The sequence below is a fragment of the Mauremys reevesii genome, linkage group 1 (assembly GCF_016161935.1).
Source record: "Mauremys reevesii isolate NIE-2019 linkage group 1, ASM1616193v1, whole genome shotgun sequence".
Classification (NCBI taxonomy): Eukaryota; Metazoa; Chordata; order Testudines; family Geoemydidae; genus Mauremys; species Mauremys reevesii.
The window spans coordinates 153,348,345-153,368,674 of record NC_052623.1 but is presented as its reverse complement, the minus strand read 5'-3'; the positions used below and the strand labels follow the sequence as shown (position 1 = coordinate 153,368,674).

Below are 20,330 nucleotides of genomic sequence, written 5' to 3'. Positions count from 1 at the left end.
TCAGGGAATGTGTTAGAAACCGATACTTAAACCCTTAACTGGGAATTTCCCAGCTTCATAGGCAGGGCCAACTCCAGGGTTTTTGCCTCCCCAAGTGGCGGGGGGAAAAAAAAAGTCACGATCGGAGGCAGCTCCATTGCACCACTTTTTCTTCGGCGGCAATTCGGCGGCAGGTCCTTCCCTCTGAGAGGGAGCAAGGGACCCGCCACCGAATTGCTGCCAAAGAGCCCGACGTGCCACCCCTTCCCCTTGGCCACCCCAAGCACCTGCTTGCTCAGCTGGTGCCTGGAGCCGGCCCTGTTCATAGGGCCCTGGGTCAGAACCCAGTGAGTAGGGTGGGCCTTGGTTCCCCTACTATCCTGCCTCCCACTTACCACTAGAGGTGGCTACTGTTTGCTTGCTCTGCCCCTCCCAGGGGCTACAGACTGATTGTTTGTTCTGCCCTGCCCAGGGGGTCAGAACCCCAACTGCTATTCCCTGCGCCAGCCAGGAGGCTCAGGGGCAACAGACAGTTTGTTTTGCTCTTCCCTGCCCTGCCCAGGGGCTGTGGAATGATTGTTTGCTCAGCCTTTCTGGGGGTCCTGAGCCCTCTTTATTGCAATTGTCTGACCTCACAGGGAGACCCAACACTTGTGTGATTGGGGTACCAATCCTACACTAGGCCAACAGGGGCAGCCCCGCTCAACACTCATGGCCCTCCATGACACACGTGCCTAGCAAAGCCTGTACAGATGACTACTGGTTTCTCCTAGGGAAGTGTTTTTTACTTAAACATAATTTCTGGAGTTGCATTTTGGTGCCTGAATATGCCCTTTGCCTTTAAGCATCTTTGGACAAGGTTCTATCTGTGTTTGTTTATACATAAAGGCCTCTATTTCTCAGCTTTAGCATAAACTATTTACTATGCTCCTTTGAAGTTTTCACCTACATTTTACCAAATAATCTACCTCCAAGAAGACTATAAGGGATCTGAATCTCCTACAAAAGTTTTAACTCGCCTGCCATTTGTCGCTGCCTATCATCGACTGGTACAGCACAATATGGTTTTCTTTAATGCCTGATTGTTTTGGTCCCACACTGTAGGTGTGATCACAAGGACCTTCCAACTGGATAGAAAAGAAGTCCCAGCTCTAATCAGACTGGAGAGCAGGGGCTCAGGCAAATGGGAAGCAAATATTAAAGGGATTCTTGCATCATATCAATGTAACAGACAATCTTCTGTCTCTCTGGGCTGGTGGTAGTCTAGGGACAATCTGCAGTTAGAAATGGACTTCAAAAATACCTTCCATCCAAATTTTAGTGATGACGACAATTATGCACTCCTGGGATAGAGAGCTCATACAGAACAGCTCCACACCCAGGTAACTTGGTCTCTCCAGGAACACCAGCTGAAAGGATAGAAAGTTCTAAGTTTTCCAGGAGGCGCTGATACTGTCTGGCCCAGAGCCCTTGGTGCAAGAGAAGCCAGAGCTGAAGCCATATCTACATATTATATGGAGGTGCTATTTCTGAATAGGAACTCTCCATGGTCTATAACTGGTTTCCAAGGTTGGTGATACCAAATTATCCCATCCTTCCCCTCCCCAAATATGTTTTTATTTATTTGGGGAAATCCCTTATTGCCCGTGAACCATTTTTTTTTTGGAGTGGGGATGGGGGAGAGGTGGATGTCATTTAAGCTTTTTACTTTCTACAAGGGAAGATCCTAATGATTGTCTGCAGAGAAGGGGAAATTATTTACTTTATAATTCTTACAGAGGCATCACTCCACCCATCAAGCTCACCTCACCTCACTTCACCCTAGGTTTAGGAGGTTATCTATTCTGAAGTGGTATTTTTTTCCTTACATTTTGTTTTTCATTTTTTAAAAGGGAGTTATTTGCTCTCTCTTTTTTCTTTGTCGCAAGCACTATGCATGATTTCCCTCAGACTTGAAAAATAAAATTCTATCTTAGTGTGAGCTCCTGCATGTGAAATATTAATATGGATAGTGTAATTCTGGCAATGTTAAAGGAAAGATGGTGTCAGCATTCAATTTATAATGGTAACCTAGCTTGAAACTAAACTATGAAGACTAGTGTTTTTTATAATTTAAAAAATGCCTTGTGGTTTTCATTTTGCATCCTGTAGGGATTCTGCATAGGATTTATTTTCTTTTTCAGGAAGAGATACTTTGGGTTTTCAAGAGAAAGACACCTGTCCCTTTAAGAAAAGGTTATTTACAGTATCTTTCCTAGAAAACATGTATATATTGAACTGTTCATTGAAGGTGATCATGACATTGCAATCAAATTGGTATGACTTGTTATCTGATACAGCAATTACCAATATTCCCTTGATTTGAAGCTTTGTTTGCATATTTAAAGATTTATGATACTGTATCTTGTTCCTCATACAGCAGTTACAATAAAGTCTTAGTAAACTGTGCAACAGACAGTGCATTTTTTATATTTCATTAACATGGCTGAAAAAAACTTCTCGCATATACTTGCTGCAGCTCAGTAACAAAGGAAAAATTCCAGATTCATGCTGCATAAGATAAATTATTTGCATGACTTCAAAAACATCAGGCTATGTTTTCTAAATTGTGTGCCTAAAATATTTTGCTGCATGTAAAAAATGGGAAATATGCACCTGCAACATGCAGCTATCTAGTGTTTCATGTGAGATTGTACATATCATTGCTTATGTTTGTATTTTATACTTTGCACTCCATTTTTAAAAATGTAGCCCCAACGATAGATGTATCCCATAGAAAAGGTTAAGTATGTAAATTACAATAACAGTAATTTGTGTTTGGCTTGTATTTGCGCGTGTGCACACACACATAGACAGTGTTGCGTGAACCTCGAAAGCTTTAGAAATTCAGTTTGGATAAATACCCCCCAAAGTTTGATAGTTATCCACGCCTCTCTTGTCAGCAAAACTAGTGTGGAACGTTCATAAGAACAGCTGTTTTTCAATATTTTGGCACTTATATTTCCAGTCCCTGCAAGAACAAGGAATAGGTAGTTCAAGTTGTATAAAAGCAGAAAGTAACGAAATTTAAGTAATGTTACTTTTTTTAAAAGTGTTTTTTTGAGATTCAAAAGCATTGGTAATTTTTGTTCAAAGGTTGAATGAGGTTTGAGAGCATTATTTTTCTATTTTATTCAAACAGATTCTTCAACAGTTCTGTAATAGTTGTTACTGAAATCTAGTAAAAATTTCAAATACTTTATTTCTTTGATTCAGGATTCCTTTTCAGTGTTTTCTGTTTGTTTGTGTGTGTGTGTGTGTGTGTGTGCATATATAAGAATGGGAATAGTTTTTCAAAAGTGGCTAGTGATTTTGTGTGCCAGACTGAGAATATCATAAAGGGGTCTGAATGTCAGAAAATGTTGAGCACACCATCCTCTGAAAATGAGCCCCTTCAGAGTGTCTCCAATTAGACACTGAAAATTACAAGTCACTTCAGGGGATCTTGACCATCATTTAATAAATTGATACCATGTTTTGATGTTAGTGACCTTTAGTTTTTTGTAACTTTATATTTTTCTCTTCTATGACAGCTGTGATTAGCTGTTTCTCTTGGGCTGGAAGTGTATTTATTGCCATTATTGCACTAGCTCAGTAGCAGTAATTTTTTTCTTGTAATCTTCTATCATCTTTCCCTAGTAGTTTCCTAAATTTGGACATTTCCAGAAATTGTGTATAATGGAGCTCCTCACCATTTCTCAACTTTAATTCCCACATAGAATCATAGAAATGGAGGACTGGAAGGGACATCAATAGGTCATCTAGTCCAGTCCCCCACACTGAGGCAGGACTAAATATTATCGAGACCAGGGGTTCTCTGCCTTTTTCTTTCTGAGGCCCTCTCAACATCTTATAAAAACTCCACAGCCCACCTGTGCCACCATAACTAGTTTTCTGCATATAAAAGCCAGCTCCATGTTAGAAGATAGCAAACAGGACAATTGCCTGGGGTCAGATGCCACAGAGACCCCCATGCCACAGAGGCCCCTGCGAAGTTAAGTTTGGCTTCAGCCCTGGGTGGCAGGGCTCAAGACCCCGGAGTTCAGCCCCATGTGGTGGGGCTTCTGCTTTCTTCCCTGGGCCCCAGCACGTCTAACACTGGCCCTGCTTTGCAGATCCCCTGAAACCTGCTCACAGCTCCCCAGGGGGCCCTGGATCCCAAGTTGAGAACCAGTGATCTAGATCACCCCTTACAGGTGTTTGTCTAAACTGTTCTTAAAAACCTCCAAGGACAGAGATTCTACAACCTCCCTAGGTAATTTGTTCCAGTGCTTAACAACCCTGATAGCTAGGAAGATTTTCCTAATGTCTAATGGCTCAGAGATCTTTTCACCCAGTTCCTATAGAATTCTAGGATGTATTTCACCAGGCCTTGATGACTTGAAGACATCTAACTTTTCTAAGTAATTCTTAACTTGTTCTTTTCGTATTTTGTTCTTAGATCCTACCCCGTTTACGCTGATGTTTTCTATGTTAGTCATCCAATCACTGCTACATTTTTGGTGAAAACTGGAACAAAAAGGGAATTTAACATTTTAGCCATTGCTGTGTTTTCTGTTATTGTCTTCCTCTCTTATTCAGTGGGCCTACTCTGTCCCTTGTGTCATTAATAACGTCTCTCTAAAAAAATGCCAACTCTCCTGAATTCCTTTTCCCCTTAGACTTGCTTTCCACAGGATCTTACCTACCAATTCTTGGAATAATGATCACTTTCACACAGGCTTCCCTCCACCTTCAGATGCTCAACTAGTTCCTCCTTATTTACAGAATCAAATCCAGAATAGCCTCTCCTCTAGTCGCTTTCTCCACCGTCTGTAATAAAAAATTGTCTCCAATGCATTCCAAGAATTTGTTGGATAATGTGTGTGCTGCTTTATTATTTTCCCAACAGATGTCTTGGTAGTTGAAGTCCCCCATCATCATCAAGTCCTGTTTTTGGATGATTTTATTAGTTGTATTAAAAAAAGAGATTTCTTCTACCTCTTCTTGCTGGTTAGGTAGACCCCGCACCATGACACTCTCCTTGTTTTTTACCCCTATTATCCTTACCCAGAGACTTTCAACAGGTCTGTTTCCCACTTCTATTTCAACCTCTGTGCAAGTGTGTACATCTTTAATATATAAGGCAACTCTTCTTCCCTTTTTTCCCTGTCTGTCCTTTCTGTACTAGCTGCACCCTTCTGTACCAATATTCCAGTCATGTGAATTATCCCACCAAGTTTCTGTGATGTCAGCTGTCATATTTGTGATTATTCAGTAGTATTTCTAGTTCTTCCTGTTAATTCCCCATATTTCTTGCATTAGTACACAGACATCTAAGATGTTCGTTAGATTTCCCTCTTGTCTCTCCTTTGTCCATGCTGTAATTTCCCGTTGAGACTGTTGTTGCCTCAATCAGGGCAAACCACAAAGATTAAGGTAGATGATCCCCAAAACTGGTGGTTATTCTAATAATTAGATTCACCAAGCCAACAACAAGACAACTTCTACAATTCCTTACTGATTACCCCAAAGCCAAAAACACAGCTCCCTTAAAGAAGTAGCCCAGCCTTGAGCTCCCACCCAGACAGCCAAGTCAAGTATGATGAGGATTACTGAAAATCTTGTTCATCATATATAAAGTTCTACCAATCCCAAAGGATTGGACACATTACCCACCAAGTCAATGAGTATTTCAGATCTTATCCAAATACACACTTAGAGCCAATTCTTATTAATTAAACTAAGAGTTATTTAAAAAGAAAAGAGAGAGAATTGTGGATAAAAGATCATTATACATACAGATATGAATAAAGCTCTTAGGTCAATTTCATAGGAGAGATAGTGAGCTGCTGAGTTGCAAAAGTTCTTTCCAGAATCAGTTCATGAGGTTATATTCCACATATGCAGTCCATGTATAGAGTTTGTTCTAATTCTTCCATGAGAAGTAGCAGGGTAATCCAGACTGGAGCTGGAGACCTCAGTCTTGCGACTCAAGCTTCCTCTGACCAAACTTACGCAGATCTGAGATGCAGGTTTGGGGCCCTAGCGTTCTTTTACAGATCTCCAGTGGGCTATCGATAACCTCTTGACAACAGGTATACCTTGGGTGAAGAATAGTGGCTTTGAAGTATAAATCTATTTCCTATGTATACACAGGTACTTAGTTGCATTCATCAGCATAAAGTGCTATCCATGAATCAGTTCATAGAGATTACTAAACTTTTTAAAGAAATATAGACAATTATGTTATTACACCCAAGTTTCATCTAAACGTAAATATTCCCTTTTGATCTCTAAATCAATAGAATATAGTAATAGACAGGAACATTCTGGTTACATGTTACATGAGCCATCCCCTTTGTCTCTCCTCTTGTGGGTTCGAGGACTAACTGCTCCAAGAAGCAGACATTTAAGGTGTCAAAAATTTTTATTTCTGCATCCTGTCCTGAAGTGACAGGTACCCAGTTAATATGAGGATAGGTGAAATCCCCCATTATTATTGAGTTTTTTATTTTATATTCTCTAATTTCCCCGAGTATTTCACAGTGATTATCACCATCCTGGTCAGGTGGTCGGTAGTATATCCCTACTGATATATTCTTATTATTTGAGCATGGAATTACTATCCATAGAGATTCTATGGGTACAGTTTGGTTCATTTAAGATTTTTACTTCATTTGACTGTACATTTTCTTTCACATATAGTGCCATTTCCCCACCAGCACGACCTGTTCTGTCTTTCCGATATATTTTGTACCCTGGTATTACTGTGTCCCATTGATTATCCTCATTCCACCACGTTTCTGTAATGCTTATTATATCAATGTCCTCATTTAATACAAAGCACTCTATTTCACCCATCTTATTATTTATAAGCACGTAAAACAATTGTAACTTTTTAGCTATCTGCCCTTAAGTGATGTAATTTAATGGGACTCTTTCTCATCAGATCTTACCTGTATTTTTATCTCCTCTCCTCCTTACTAGGACATAGAGAATCTCCATTAATAGATCCTCCCTTAAGGGATGTCTGTCTGAATCATCTGCTCCTCCACACCTATCGACTTTCCCCCAGCCCTTAGTTTAAAAACTGCTCTGTGACCTTTTTAATGTTAAGTGCAAGCAATCTGGTTCCATTTTGGTTTAGATGGATCCCATCCTTCCTGTACAAGCTCCCTCTTTCCCAAAAGGTTCCACAGATAAATACAACATAAGAACGGCCATACTGGGTCAGACCGAAGGTCCATTTAGCCCAGTTTCCTGTCTTCCGACAGTGGCCAATGCCAAATACTCCAGACGGAATGAACAGATAATCAGCAAGTGATCCATTCCCTGTCACTCATTCCCAGCTTCTGGCAAACAGAGGCTAGGGACACCATCCCTGCCCATCCTGGCTAATAGCCATTGATGGACCTATCCTCCATGAATTTATCTAGTTCTTTTTTGAACCCTGGTATAGTCTTGGGTTTCACAACATCCTCTGGCAAAGAGTTCCACAGCTTGACTGTGCGTTGTGTGAAGAAATACTTCCTTTTGTTTTTTTAAACTTGCTGCCTGTTAATTTCATTTGGTGACCCCTTAGTTCTTGTATTATGAGAAGGAGCAAATAGCACTTCCTTATTTACTTTCTCCACACCAGTTATGATCTTATAGACCTCAATCATATCCCCCTTAGTCATCTCTTTTTCTAGCTGAAAAGTCCCAGTCTTCTTAGCAATTACAATCCCTATCTTCTTCTAATTCTCTAACAATACAAGTATACATTTTTTCTAGTCTGTCTAACATGGTTTCATTAGCTATTTACAAGGAATGGTCCTAATATGTCTTTAAATGTAGAATTTGGGTAATTTAGCTTGCAAGTTGCTTAACCTTTTCTGGATCATTGTCACACCTATGTTCCCCCCAGATTCCAAGCCTTTGCCCATGTCTCCATATTTTTGATTTACCTGTGCTCTTTTGTCTCCTTCTAGGTTAGCTTATCTGTGTCCAAAGATACTCTTCCCCTTTTTTGACAGGTGGACCTCATCTCTGCTCAGCAACCCTTCTTCTCAGAACAGGATCCCATGGTCAAGGAAGCTGAAACCCTCCTGGTGACGCCATCTGTGCAGCCATGTATTTACCTCTAGGATTTGTCTAGCTCTTCCCAGACCCCGACCCTTGACTGGAGGGATCGATGAGAACAACCACTTGCGCCCCCAACTCCTTCACCCTCACTCCCTGAGTCCTGTAGTCACTTCTGATCTGCTCAGGGTCATACCTTGCAGTACTATTAGTACCCACATCAGTGAGCAGCATGGGGTAGTAATCAGAGAGCTGAATAATCCTCAGCAATCCTTCTGTAATGTCTTGGAGACATGATTCAGTTAATCACATTTTTGCCATTTTCAGTCCTATAGAATAGAGATTAGGGCAGAAAAAGAAATGTAAAGTAGTAATATTTCACAATTACATACTGTAGCACATTTCATCTGAGGCTCTGAAAGTAATTAAAATAATAATTAAGCCTTAACATTGCTGTGTGATAAAAAAGTATTATCAGAGTTTCACAGAGGGGAAGATTCAGGCACAAAGCTTTAGCAAATTGCGCGAGGTCACACAGCTGGTCAGTGGTAGAATTGGGAATAGTGGAACTTGAAAGTCCTGATCCAAATCCCACTGAAATCAATAGAAAGGTTCCCTTTGAAGGAAAAGTGATTATTCAAATCAGAGAAAACAGATTTTCATATGTTTTGTCATGTTTCTGTGAAATATTATAGTAAGAATATACAGGTTAATAATATGGATGCTTCTAATCCTGCTTGGTAATGTTAATTTTACATTTTCTGTAACTTCTGTTGTGTGGCTGAATGATGGACCCATATTGGGGTCTGTTTTTGTAAGCAGAGTTTAAGCATTTTTCTCTTAAACTGTAGCTGGTCAATAGATGGCAATGTTTTTTTCCTGTGGAATGTGCCAGCTTGATATTTAGAGTTCTGGCTTGTTTGCAATTAAGAAAGAAGATAATATATATGGATTCAAGCTTCTCTAAAAGAAACTGGATAGTGTTGCCTTGCTAGAGCTTTGTTACAAGGTTTACTGTCTGTACTAGAGCACACTCAAGGTGTCAACTCCCTACTCTTGTCTCCTGCGGCCTAGGGAATGGGATTATAAGAGAAGGCTGGTGGCTAACGGCCTGATTAGAAGTTCAGGAGTACATCAGGGAATGCTGTAAAAACTGGTAGTTGAACAGAGTGACACCTCTGAACAGATCCAGTAGTGCATTAAATGAAGATGGTGCATACTTTATACCTGTTTGTTATTTTTGAAAAGCCTTTGAACTCTGAAAGATGGAAAATACAGCCTTTGGAGAAAGAACTTCTGGGAAAATCTAGTATAATGTTTTCTATTGGGCCATGCTGTTTGATTCTTCTAGGTTAGATATAAAACATTTACATTTTATTTAAAATTTGAAGGAAATAAAATACACTTAAAGAGCCTGTGTTCTCATTTACAGTAGTATGAATTGTGAGAGTAACTTCATTGTCTTCAGGAGACTTCCTTTAAAAAAAATTTGGTGTAATTGAATTGAATCTGACCCCTTATTGCTTAAACTTCTTGCATTTGAATGCAAGCACTTACAAAATTCGTCAACGTTTAGTTGTTTAGTATGCCCTTTAACAAATCTTCCTCTAAGGGATGTGTCTCATTTTGGTTTACGTGGAGCCCATCTTTCCTATATAGGCTCCTCCTTTCCCTAAAGGCTCCCCAGTTCCTAATAAACCTAAATCCCTCCTCTAAACACCATCATCTCACCCATGCTTTGAGACCCTGCAGTTCTGCTTGTCTAACTGACCCTGCTCATGGAACTGGCAGCATTTCAGAGAATGCTACCATAGAAATCCTAGACTTTAATCTCTTAGCAGCCTAAATTTGGCCTCTGGGACCTCTCTGCTACCATTCCCTGTGTGATTGGTAACGACTTGTACCACAGTCACCGGCTCCTACCCAGCATTGCACATACATCTGTCTTGATGTCTCAAGAGAGGTTTGCAACCTGTGCACCTGGCAGGCATTTGACTGTGCAGCTCTCGTGGTCATCAAAAACCCTGCTATCTATATTTCTAATGATTGAATCCCCCAGTACTATTACCTGTTTCTTCCTAATAACAGAGGTCCACTTCCCTTGAAAAGTATCCTCAGTGTGAGAGGATACTATGACCTCATCTGGAAGGAGGGTCCCAAATATGAGATCATTTCCCTCTGCTCCAATTTGAAGTTCTCCTTTCCTGAGACTTTCATCGTCCTCAACAAAGTCCTGGCTTCTGTGATTGCACCACTATATGTGGGAGCTGCTTAATCATTTTGAATAACATGACTGAGAAGATTTTTTGAGTACACCCAAACTTATATGGCTACTTCTGTAGAGAAAATGTGGTGAGGAGAGAGGAAGGAATCTTCTGTGCCTCATCTACACTTACAGCGCTGCAGCAGAACAGCTGCACTGCTATAGCACTTAGTGAAGATGCTACCTATGCTGAGAGGAGAGCTTCTCTCATTGGCGTAGGGTACTAACGTCCCTGAGAGGTGTTATGTTGACAGGAGAATCCCTCCCATTGACATAGCCCTGTCTACACAAGGGGCTAGGTTGGTATAACTACGTTGCTCAGGGATATGGATTTTCCACATTCCTGAGTGACATAGTTATACTGACAGGTCCTAGTGTAGACCAAGCCCCAGTTTCCCACTAGCTGCAGGAGTGGATCCCAGCTCTCAAGTTCTGTGGATTTTGTCTGTGTGAATGTATTGTGAGATTACACTGATATGCTTTCCCTATGATCAACAAACTCCTTTCAGACACTTCCAAAATGGATAGAAATGACTGCAGAATGGTTCTTACATGCTGTAAATTACATAACTAAGTGAAATCATCTACCCCTCATTGCTTGGAATGCACTTATTTTTATACATACACTTCCATCATCCACATATTTTCTGAATTAAGTTTGTCTTGCTCAGGAAATTTGCATTCTTTTTGTGCATCCTAGAAATAGCTTATTTTATTCTGGACCAGTCACATCTACCTATATAGGTTCTTATACTGGTGCCCAGCTCTACAGCATCTGAACAAAAAGTTGTTTAGCCCATGATGTTACTTTTTCTCACTGGGGGTAATTTGGTTCTGGTGTACGGTTTGTGAGGCTACCTTGGGTTTGCCCACTGAATTTTATATTATGCTTTGTTTTAGTTGATAAATTTATAAAAAAAACTCAGAAAATGAATTAATATAACATTAAACATATTTTAGTTACTATTCTTTTCTTAACTGAAATAACACTTGTGTAACTAGAGTTACACCATAAATATTAATTTTGTACCAAATAGCAGAGAGAGTACCTACCCCTCTACAAAACTATATATAGTGTCTCAAGTTGGGCACCCAAAATTACCAATCACTTTTGGAAATCTTGGTCATTGTTTTGGGTGATGAAAATCCCTTCCTCTAGATCATCAGCTTGTGTAAATCGCTGTCACTTTACTGAAGTCAGTGGAGCTATGGCAGATTACGGTAGCTGAGGATCTGGCCCCTTAAGTGTATCTCTTGAGACATTTTAATAGGCAGTGAATGTTGTAGCAGTTTCTTTAATGAGTCCCTGACATCCATGTGGAAATTTAACTGGAACTGTCTTTAAATATACTTGAAATTTTTATATGTATGACACCTTATAATGGAGGTGTATTAAATATTTTTTTAAATTAATCTTTAGAAACTAAACACATTGTTTACCTTCTACAATGGGCCTGGAAAGGACTTAAAAACTATAGACTCATTGTTTCCACTCAGTTTATAAAGCAAATTGTATTGGAAAAAAAATGAGCATTAGACTAAATGACTCTTGAGCCCATATACGACATTTAAAAGTTACAATCCTAACTTCATAAGTTCTCTGGAAGAATATAATCAACTGCATTGCTTTTATAAGCATAACTGGTTCTTTGCATGGCAGAACTGAACATTAGTGCCTTCCTTTTTACATTATCTTTATCATCTAAAAGAAAAATCTTATAATTTTAGGATGTATCTGTGAGTAATTTGCAGTTTTCTCCATATATTACGTAACAATTTTCTACACTTGAAAACTAAATGTAGAGACAAAAAGAGATGCTTGGGACCAATAATAAAAAGACTTAATTGAGAAAGGTTTTTCAATAGAATCAAAAGTAATAATTTTCATCTAGTAGATATGAATAGATTAGTTATCCAGAAAAACTACCGTAGAAGGTGTCCAAAACCTTTTTGTGAAAGCCATTGCTATGTACCGTCTTACACTATTTTAGGTAAATGTTCCTCTGACAGAAAATGTTATATGGTAATTGAGTTTAAAATAATCCATAAAATGTATTCATTTCCTGAGAATTCTAGAAAGAGTGGATTATAAATTTAACATAAGAATAAAACGTAAGGACAAGGGAACTAGATGAAGTTTAGCTCTTTGTAATAGAATTCTTAGTTTTCTAGAAGCAAACAAACCTGGAAAATAAGCACCATAAAGCATTATATTTAGTATTATATGCATTCAAGAGATAATATATTAAAATTAATGTAAAAAAATTTACAGTAGTATCAGCCTTGCTCTCTTCCCCCACCCCCTGCCAAAAAAAAGAAAAGAAAAGGCATTGTTTTCACTTTTAAATACAATCATTATTTATCAGTTCATAGTTTCTCATAAACTATGGCCCCAATCTTACAAAGGCTTCCGTGGATTTTCTCATAAATGTAATGCTTAAGTGTGTGCCGGAGGGGTCTACGTCTTCAATGGTCACATAATAGTAATGGTGTGCATGTGCATTATACAGTGTAGTTGTAGGTGTGTCGGTCTCAGGATATTAGATACATGGGGTGGGTGAGGTAATATCTTTCATAGGGACATCTTCTGTTGGTGTGAGAGACAAGCTTTCAAGCTACACTTTCAAAAGATGAGCCTGGGAGCTTAAATTCATAACTTTGCTATACACCAAAAATCATAGACTGAAAACCACTTTCCATTCACACACCTTTAACCTTCTCCAAAATGCTTTGCGATGCTTGCAACAGTGTTACCAATATACCGTGCTGATTTTACCTTTCCAGGGGACTCCCTAAGGGGAGGGGGGCCATTGGGTTGTGGCACTTCCTCGGTGGTCAGCCCACAGTGAGCTTGGCTGCTCTCCTTTATACTAGCACAGCAATTGCAGCATACTCAGCACAGTCTGAGGAGCGGGACTTCCTTGGCTCATGGTGTGGGATTAACCCTTTCCTGGCTAGTGTGGGGTATGCACACCCCGTCACAGTTAGTATTACACACCTCTTATGAAAATATAATATGAAACTTGCCATGTGATTCCTGTCACACATGAAATGTGAGTTTGTTGTAGAAAAGCATACAGCTTTCTGTATTCTGAAATAAACCCTTAGCTTTACAGAAAGTAAGATCTCTTGAGGTGATGGAGTTACATTTGCCACTGCTGGTGAATAAATGAAGCTGAGCTGGCATGTGCACCAGTTGTTCTGAACACCTAATATTAATGTCAAATCCCTGACCTCATCAACAAGTGCCAAACCCTATTGATTATGAAGAATGAAAATTTGTAACCAGGACAGAAAGAACATATGTGGGAGATTAAATATTAGAGTTGATGCACTCCTGTGCTCTAAAGATGTGCATTCATTTTCTTACCCTTTGCAGTCTTCCATCCAAGTACTGACTAAGCTTAATCTTGCTTGTGTTATGAGGTCTGACAAGATCACAGCCCTGTCGTTGTATGCAGGCAAGTTAGGAATTTTTTCTTGTTGTCAGTGAAGCCCCAGAGAGTGAGACAACAGGGAATGAGACTAAAATCAAACACAGGTTTACCTCATAATACTTCAAAGTACTATCACTATGTCATGAAGGAAGATATTTCTATGTTTTCTATTACGAACCCCTGTTTTGATTTGCTCATAGATGTCTGAAAATGTCACCTTTTGGACTGAAACTTTCCATGGCTGGGGAAAGGTGAATGTTTTGAAAAGTTTTGTTTGTGTTAAGAATGGTGAATAAAAAATGTGTTTAGCAGTAGGGGGAACTGTTACTGTTTATATATATATATATATATATATATATATATATATATATCACATCATAAATATTTTATATAGTTTTATATATATATATATATATATATATATATATATATATATTTTCTGGTTTTGTGATGTAGGTTTTATATATATATATATATAACCTACATCACAAAACCAGACAAACTATAAAACTTATTGTGTAAGTAGTTCTTGCTGAGTTGTCATAGTATTTGCAAAGTGCATTTAAAAATTATAACAGTAAAAAAAGATATGAACATTTAAAAATTCACAGTAAAACAAAATCACTTCTTCTTAGAGTATGCTGTTCCAAAAAGATGAACTGCAGAGATTTGGAATTGAGCACTTCTAAAAACTCTTTCTTCCCATGTTATTCATTTCTACCTGGCCACTGCACCTTATTCTTTATGAGGCTGAATATATTGCCCATATTATTCAAAAGAACCCGGTTTTCCCACCACAGGGAATCTGTTTGACAGGAAAGGAAAAGTGTCATACAAATCACATAGTTGGTTGTTCTCAGTTGGGATTGGTCACTGAGTATATGACACAGTTTCATGATAGAATATAGAATTTGAGTTACATTTTAATAAACACTTTTCTTCAAAAAAGTAATGGACATAAAAGTTACAACATCTTTTTATTGATTTAATCCTAGTCATAGGAGGTATTAGACTGAATTTAATCTTCACTCAATTTTACTGCTTATGGAGTGAGGATAGAAGTTTGTTTGATTCACACTTCATTTTTCGTGTCCTCCAACCATTGAATTCAAATGATAGTTGCACATCCAGCCTTAATTTTGGAATTTCCTGACTTTTGAGTACTTAACCATGAAATTTAATGTTCAATGAATGTATTTTTTTCTCTGGAATGAAATCATTAAGTGTAGATATTTCTGTCACCAATAAAAAAAAACCCAAAAACAAACCAAAACAAAAACAGAAAGAAAGAGAAAAACTTAGAACTCAAGGCAAGTGCTAACCAGGGCCAAACCTGTGTTCTGTAGAAAAGGTCTGGTGACACAAAAATCATCTTTTCAGCATCCAGTTGCTGCTCCTTAAATTGTAAGCTACAGTTTAGTAACTCCTGTAATTCATTTTTCCCAGGATGCACATATATATCTATAATATCATTACTTGAGTTTGTTATACAGTTATGTTTAAAATTTTAGAAATGGCTGTGCATAAGACAGACAGAAACTCGTAAGAAGTTATTCTTGCAGGAAAAGGTTACTCAGTTGTGTTCTCCCTGAGTAAAAGGTACCAGTTCTTTAGAGTTTATATAAACTGCCTATATGATATTCAACAATATCTACACGTCTGTTTCGCAGACAGGTCAGCCTGCAAAAAACAAAACAAAAAATACCTTTTCAACAGGAAGTTGCTGAATTTCTTATGTTAAATGTAGTTAAAACTCTCCACTTCCCACACAGTGTAATTCCCCATGCTGGGTCTTGTGCTTTCACACCCACCCAACTGGAGTGTGTAGTGCCACTGTAGGCATTGGGAGTTAGTACATTCATAGGGCTGTAGTTATACCTACATTTTATAGATTCCATTCAGTGGGAAAGATGGGTTGGGGGCACTGATGTAGATGGTTCACAACACACAGGTGAGAAAATGGAGAAGGCAAAAAATAGTGGAGGTGAACTTTTGGCTTTGTGAATGGTGTAAAGCTGAAGGTCTGAATTTTGTGGTGTCTTGTCCACATTCCAATGGGGGAAAGAGCTGTATGAATGGGATGTCCCACATTTCATAGACAGGGAGACTAATCTTGGTTGGAGACTTGCTGGAGCAGCCAGGATGGCATTAAACTAATAATGTAAAGGTGAGGTGATAAGGAGGTAAATGCATTACAAACTCAAATTCATTGTGTCACCAACATTTTGGACAGATGTGACAAATAAAGTGAAGAGAAGAAAATTTTCAATTGCTTAAATATCAGTGCTGGGAATCTGGATAACAAGCAAGAGGAATTGGATATTCTCACTGATTAGAAGAAGTTTAGTGTTAAGCCCTTGGCATAACAAACAGTATGAACCAAAGGCTGTGAACCATAGTAGGCCTGGCCTAGGCAAAATAGCCAAACACTAGGTATTAGCTAACCAAGTAAGCACATTCCTGACCTGAGAGGGTGGTTCTAGAACACCCATAGTTATCAAGTAACTACATAAACAAATTCCCAAGAGATGGTACAAGAGCACACTGACCACTTGTAAGCTAAGAATGGGATGACTGGATAATGGATGAGGATGTTTTGTTCAAACTAGCAGGTACAAGGGTACTAACTAGCAACATATGGAATGTAATATGTAACCTGTTTGTATCAATGTATAAAAGGAGAAGTCATAGAAGGGGCATCTTTATGCTAGACTAGGGGACAGCTTAATGTTTTGCTGATTGAGCTGGTACCATTGTTGTGAGCATATATGTATTAGTGTATCTGTAACCATTGAGCTGTGGTGCTAGTACCATGCTTCATCAACAATAAACCTTCTCCATTGAACCAAGCCTATGGTTTTTCTTTGTGAACAACATCAGGGCCTGGGGAATCAACACGCTGCACTCTCTTCTAAGAACAGCAGCACTAGCAACACACAGCAGTAATCACACCACTATCATGTCAGGGTCACCGGTGTTGTGAAGTGCAGATAATTGATAAGGAAAGCTAAAGACAGCATGGAAAAAAATCTATGGCTTCAGGCCTAAGAAAAATAAAAAGGATCTTAAATATATTAAGACCAAAAGAATTCCTAGCAATGGTATAAGATCATTCCTAGATGGAGGTGGTAAAATTGTTAATAATGAAGCAGAAAAGCCACAAATGTTCAGTCAATAGACTTGTTATGTATTTGGAAAGAAGCAGGATGCTGAAATACTTTGCAGTACATTAGTAACCAAAGAGGATATTAAACCTAATTGAGTAGGCAACATTTTTAAATCAGCAGGCTAAGGTAACTTGCCCCAAAGAGTCCTAAAACAGTTGGCTGAGAAGATTTCTGTCCCACTGATGTTAATTTGTAATACATCTTGGAATACCAGGGAAATTCCAGAAGACTGGAAAAGTGTTAATGTTGTACAAATATTCAGAAAGGCAGGTGGGATGACCTGGGTAAATACAGGCCAGGTAGCCAGTCCCAGGCAAATAATGGAAAAGCTAAACAGGATTCAATTGTAAAGAATAGAAAAATAATTAGACAGCAAGGGTTTATGAAAAAACAGGTCTTGTCAAACCTTATTTTATCTGTTGAGATGACAAGTTTGGTTGGTAAAATAACTACATACATTTAATATATTTACACTTTTAGGAGGTGTTTTTTCTGATTTTAAAAAAATTATCACTATGCAATATTAATAGAGTACACTTTAAATGTATGAAGAACTTGCTAACTGAAATGTCTCAAAAGTAGTCAGAGAGGAATCATAATATAATAGGGATGGTTCTAATGGAGTTCCACAGGGATCAGTTCTAGACCCAGCATCATTCAACTTTTTCATCAGTAATCTCAGCATAAATATAAAGTCACTGCTGATTAAATTTCTGATTCACATGAAGATTGATGGAGTCCCTATCCCAAACTATTCATGAGAACCACCAGGAGATATACGGAGCTATCTGGATTGCTTGGAAGCTGGGTCCCTTCAAACAAAACGTGTATTAGTGCATCCAAATGCAAACGTATACAGCAAGGAACAAGACATACCTACAGAATGGGGAACAGTATCGTAGAAAGCAATGACTCTGAAAAGAATCTAGGGATTGGAGTGGACAGGCAACTCAACATGAGCTCCTAGTGCAATGCTGTGGCAAAAAAAGCTAATGTGATTCTTTGATGTATATACAGAGGAGTAGCGAGTAGGATTAGGACATTGATTTTGCCTACGCATATAGCATTGGTGGGACTTATACTGGCTTGTTGCAGACCATTCTGGTGTTGACCTTTTTAAAAGGCTATTAAAAATTTGGAGAGTGCAGGAAAAGGCCATGAAAATGATGCAAGTGCTGAAGAAAATGCCTGATAGTGAGAGATTTAAAGAGCTCAATATGTTTCATTTATAAAAAAAGAAAATTGGGTGATGACTTGATTACAGTGTAAGTACCTTCATGGGATGAAAATATCAGCTACTAGAGAGCACTTTAAACTTGCAGAGAAAGGCATAACAAGTTCCAGTGTCTGGAATCTGAAGGCTGAGACATTTCTATTAGAAATGAGGCACAAATTGTTAACAGTAAATGTGATTAACCATTGGGACAAATTACCAAGATAAGAGGTGGATTCTCCAACTCTTGATGGCTTCAGATTGAGACTGGATGGCTTTCTAGAAGATATCCTGTAGACAAACAAGTTAATGAGCTCAATATAGGGATGATCGGGTGAAATTTAATGTCCTGAGATATATGGATCAGGCTAGCTTATCTATTGGTCACTTCTGGCCTTAAACTCCATGCATTTATAAAAACATCTTCATTGGGAAGTGTGGGCCTTTTTACTGCCAGTCACTTCAGATACAGAGTTGGGGCAGGGCTTGACCTTGCTTGCAATAGTTAATGGAAGGATCCACTCTCCTGTTGCTGGACCTAGTAGCATAGTACATTCCAAGCAGGATTTAACAAATCCACCTGCCCACGTAACAGTGATGAGCATCAAGCTTTCCTTGTAAATGTATTGTCCTTTTAACCCATCAATTTCTGCAGAATTTGTTCCTATTTTTTAAATCAAGTTTTTGATATTTATAGTTGCATATAATTGCAAGTGACCTCTATCTCATTTCCCAGATTAATCAATAAAGTTTTTTTCCTCCTACTTGTGCAGGAAGTCAGCTTCCGAGACTCAGGTGCTGTTTGTTTTGCTTCTAGATAGCAGCATAATCCCCTAATTCTCTCTCTTTGCTGCTTTCTGGACCATGTAGGAGGAGAGATACAAGAGATTTATATGTGATATAAACAATCATATTTCAGAAAATAGGCCAAACTCTATTTAATGGGGTTTTGGAAGAATATTTTCCTATGGCCATTTTATTCCATAACTGCCTACTGCAGAGTTCCATGCATCTTTCTCTGCAAAATGTGGTACTGGCCATTGTCAGAGAAAGGAAACTGGCTAGATGGATAGTCTGACCCAATATGGCAATTCCTATGATGGAATGTTTTGATGCATACATTTGATATTTGCTAATGTCTCTGATTTAAACATAGTCACAAGACTTAAAACTAAGGCCACCTTGTTTGAAAACTTGATGCAAAATTCGATGCAACTGTGAAAAAATATATACTGTGTAGCCTTTGCAAGGGAGGACTGTCCCTGCTAAGGTAAAAATTTTATTCTAGGTGGTTTTTTGTTCTTTAATACTTTTGTTTAATACTGTAGAACAGCCTTTTAATGCAAAGATTATTTTAAGTATTCTTGGATTATGTTTAAGCAATGCACATATGCAGAAAATAGCTAAAAAGTGGCAGAGTAAGTTAATTTTTAAAAGTGATATTTCAGTTCAGATTGCATCTGTTAATCATATTATCAAATTGAATCTACAAGATAAAGTAACAAGGAATGCAATGGAGTGGCAATACTTACACTAGATTGTGATTTTCTTGGAATGATGCCTCAGTGCTAATTACAAATATTAATAGGTGAAATCCTGGCTTAAGTCAAAACTTCCATTGAGGTGAATGGGGCTAAGATTTCACACATTGTCTCAAGAACAGATTTGTAAAAAACACTTTCTTCTATTTTGTTTACACAGGAGGAAAATCTTCATGTTGCAAAGTGTGGTTTTCCTTGGAGATTAATAGTGTACCTTGTGCACCTGAAAGAACCCTGGATGTGAAGTGTGCAGCTCTGGTAAGATAGTTTTCAAAGTTTAGTTTTGTGGCATTGCAATAACAGTATATATAACTTCCACTGCATGGAATATTGTACACATTTCTGGAGAGACCACACAAGTTCACCTTTTGGGCTAAAAAGATACCCAATATTCTGGGTCTTCATTTGAATTCAGTAATGTAAACTAAAAATAAGCCGTTGTTTGCTAACTTTAAACATTTATTTATAATTATTCATTAACTACCATCTTTCACGCTCTCTCTCATGTGGTTTTTATTCTGCTGTAATCTGTTTCACACATTGGCACTCAGAGCTGGATTCAATAAAAAACTTCAACCAGCTTTTGTACTAGAGCTATACAGAACAGGACAAATCTATTTTAGGTGCCTTCCACTTTTGCACAATGAA

At 38.4% G+C, this 20,330-nt stretch overlaps 1 protein-coding gene across 4 annotated transcripts in view; it reads left to right on the top strand.

The window, feature by feature from the left end:
* The window catches only part of CFAP47 (cilia and flagella associated protein 47), a 642,607-nt gene that overhangs the window by 419,241 nt on the left and 203,036 nt on the right, over positions 1-20,330 (top strand). For all 4 annotated transcript variants that reach the window (XM_039536653.1, XM_039536643.1, XM_039536662.1 and 1 more), the window contains one exon: positions 19,843-19,940. In XM_039536653.1, the coding sequence (XP_039392587.1) occupies positions 19,843-19,940 (98 nt within the window). The remainder of the gene's footprint in view (positions 1-19,842; positions 19,941-20,330) is intronic.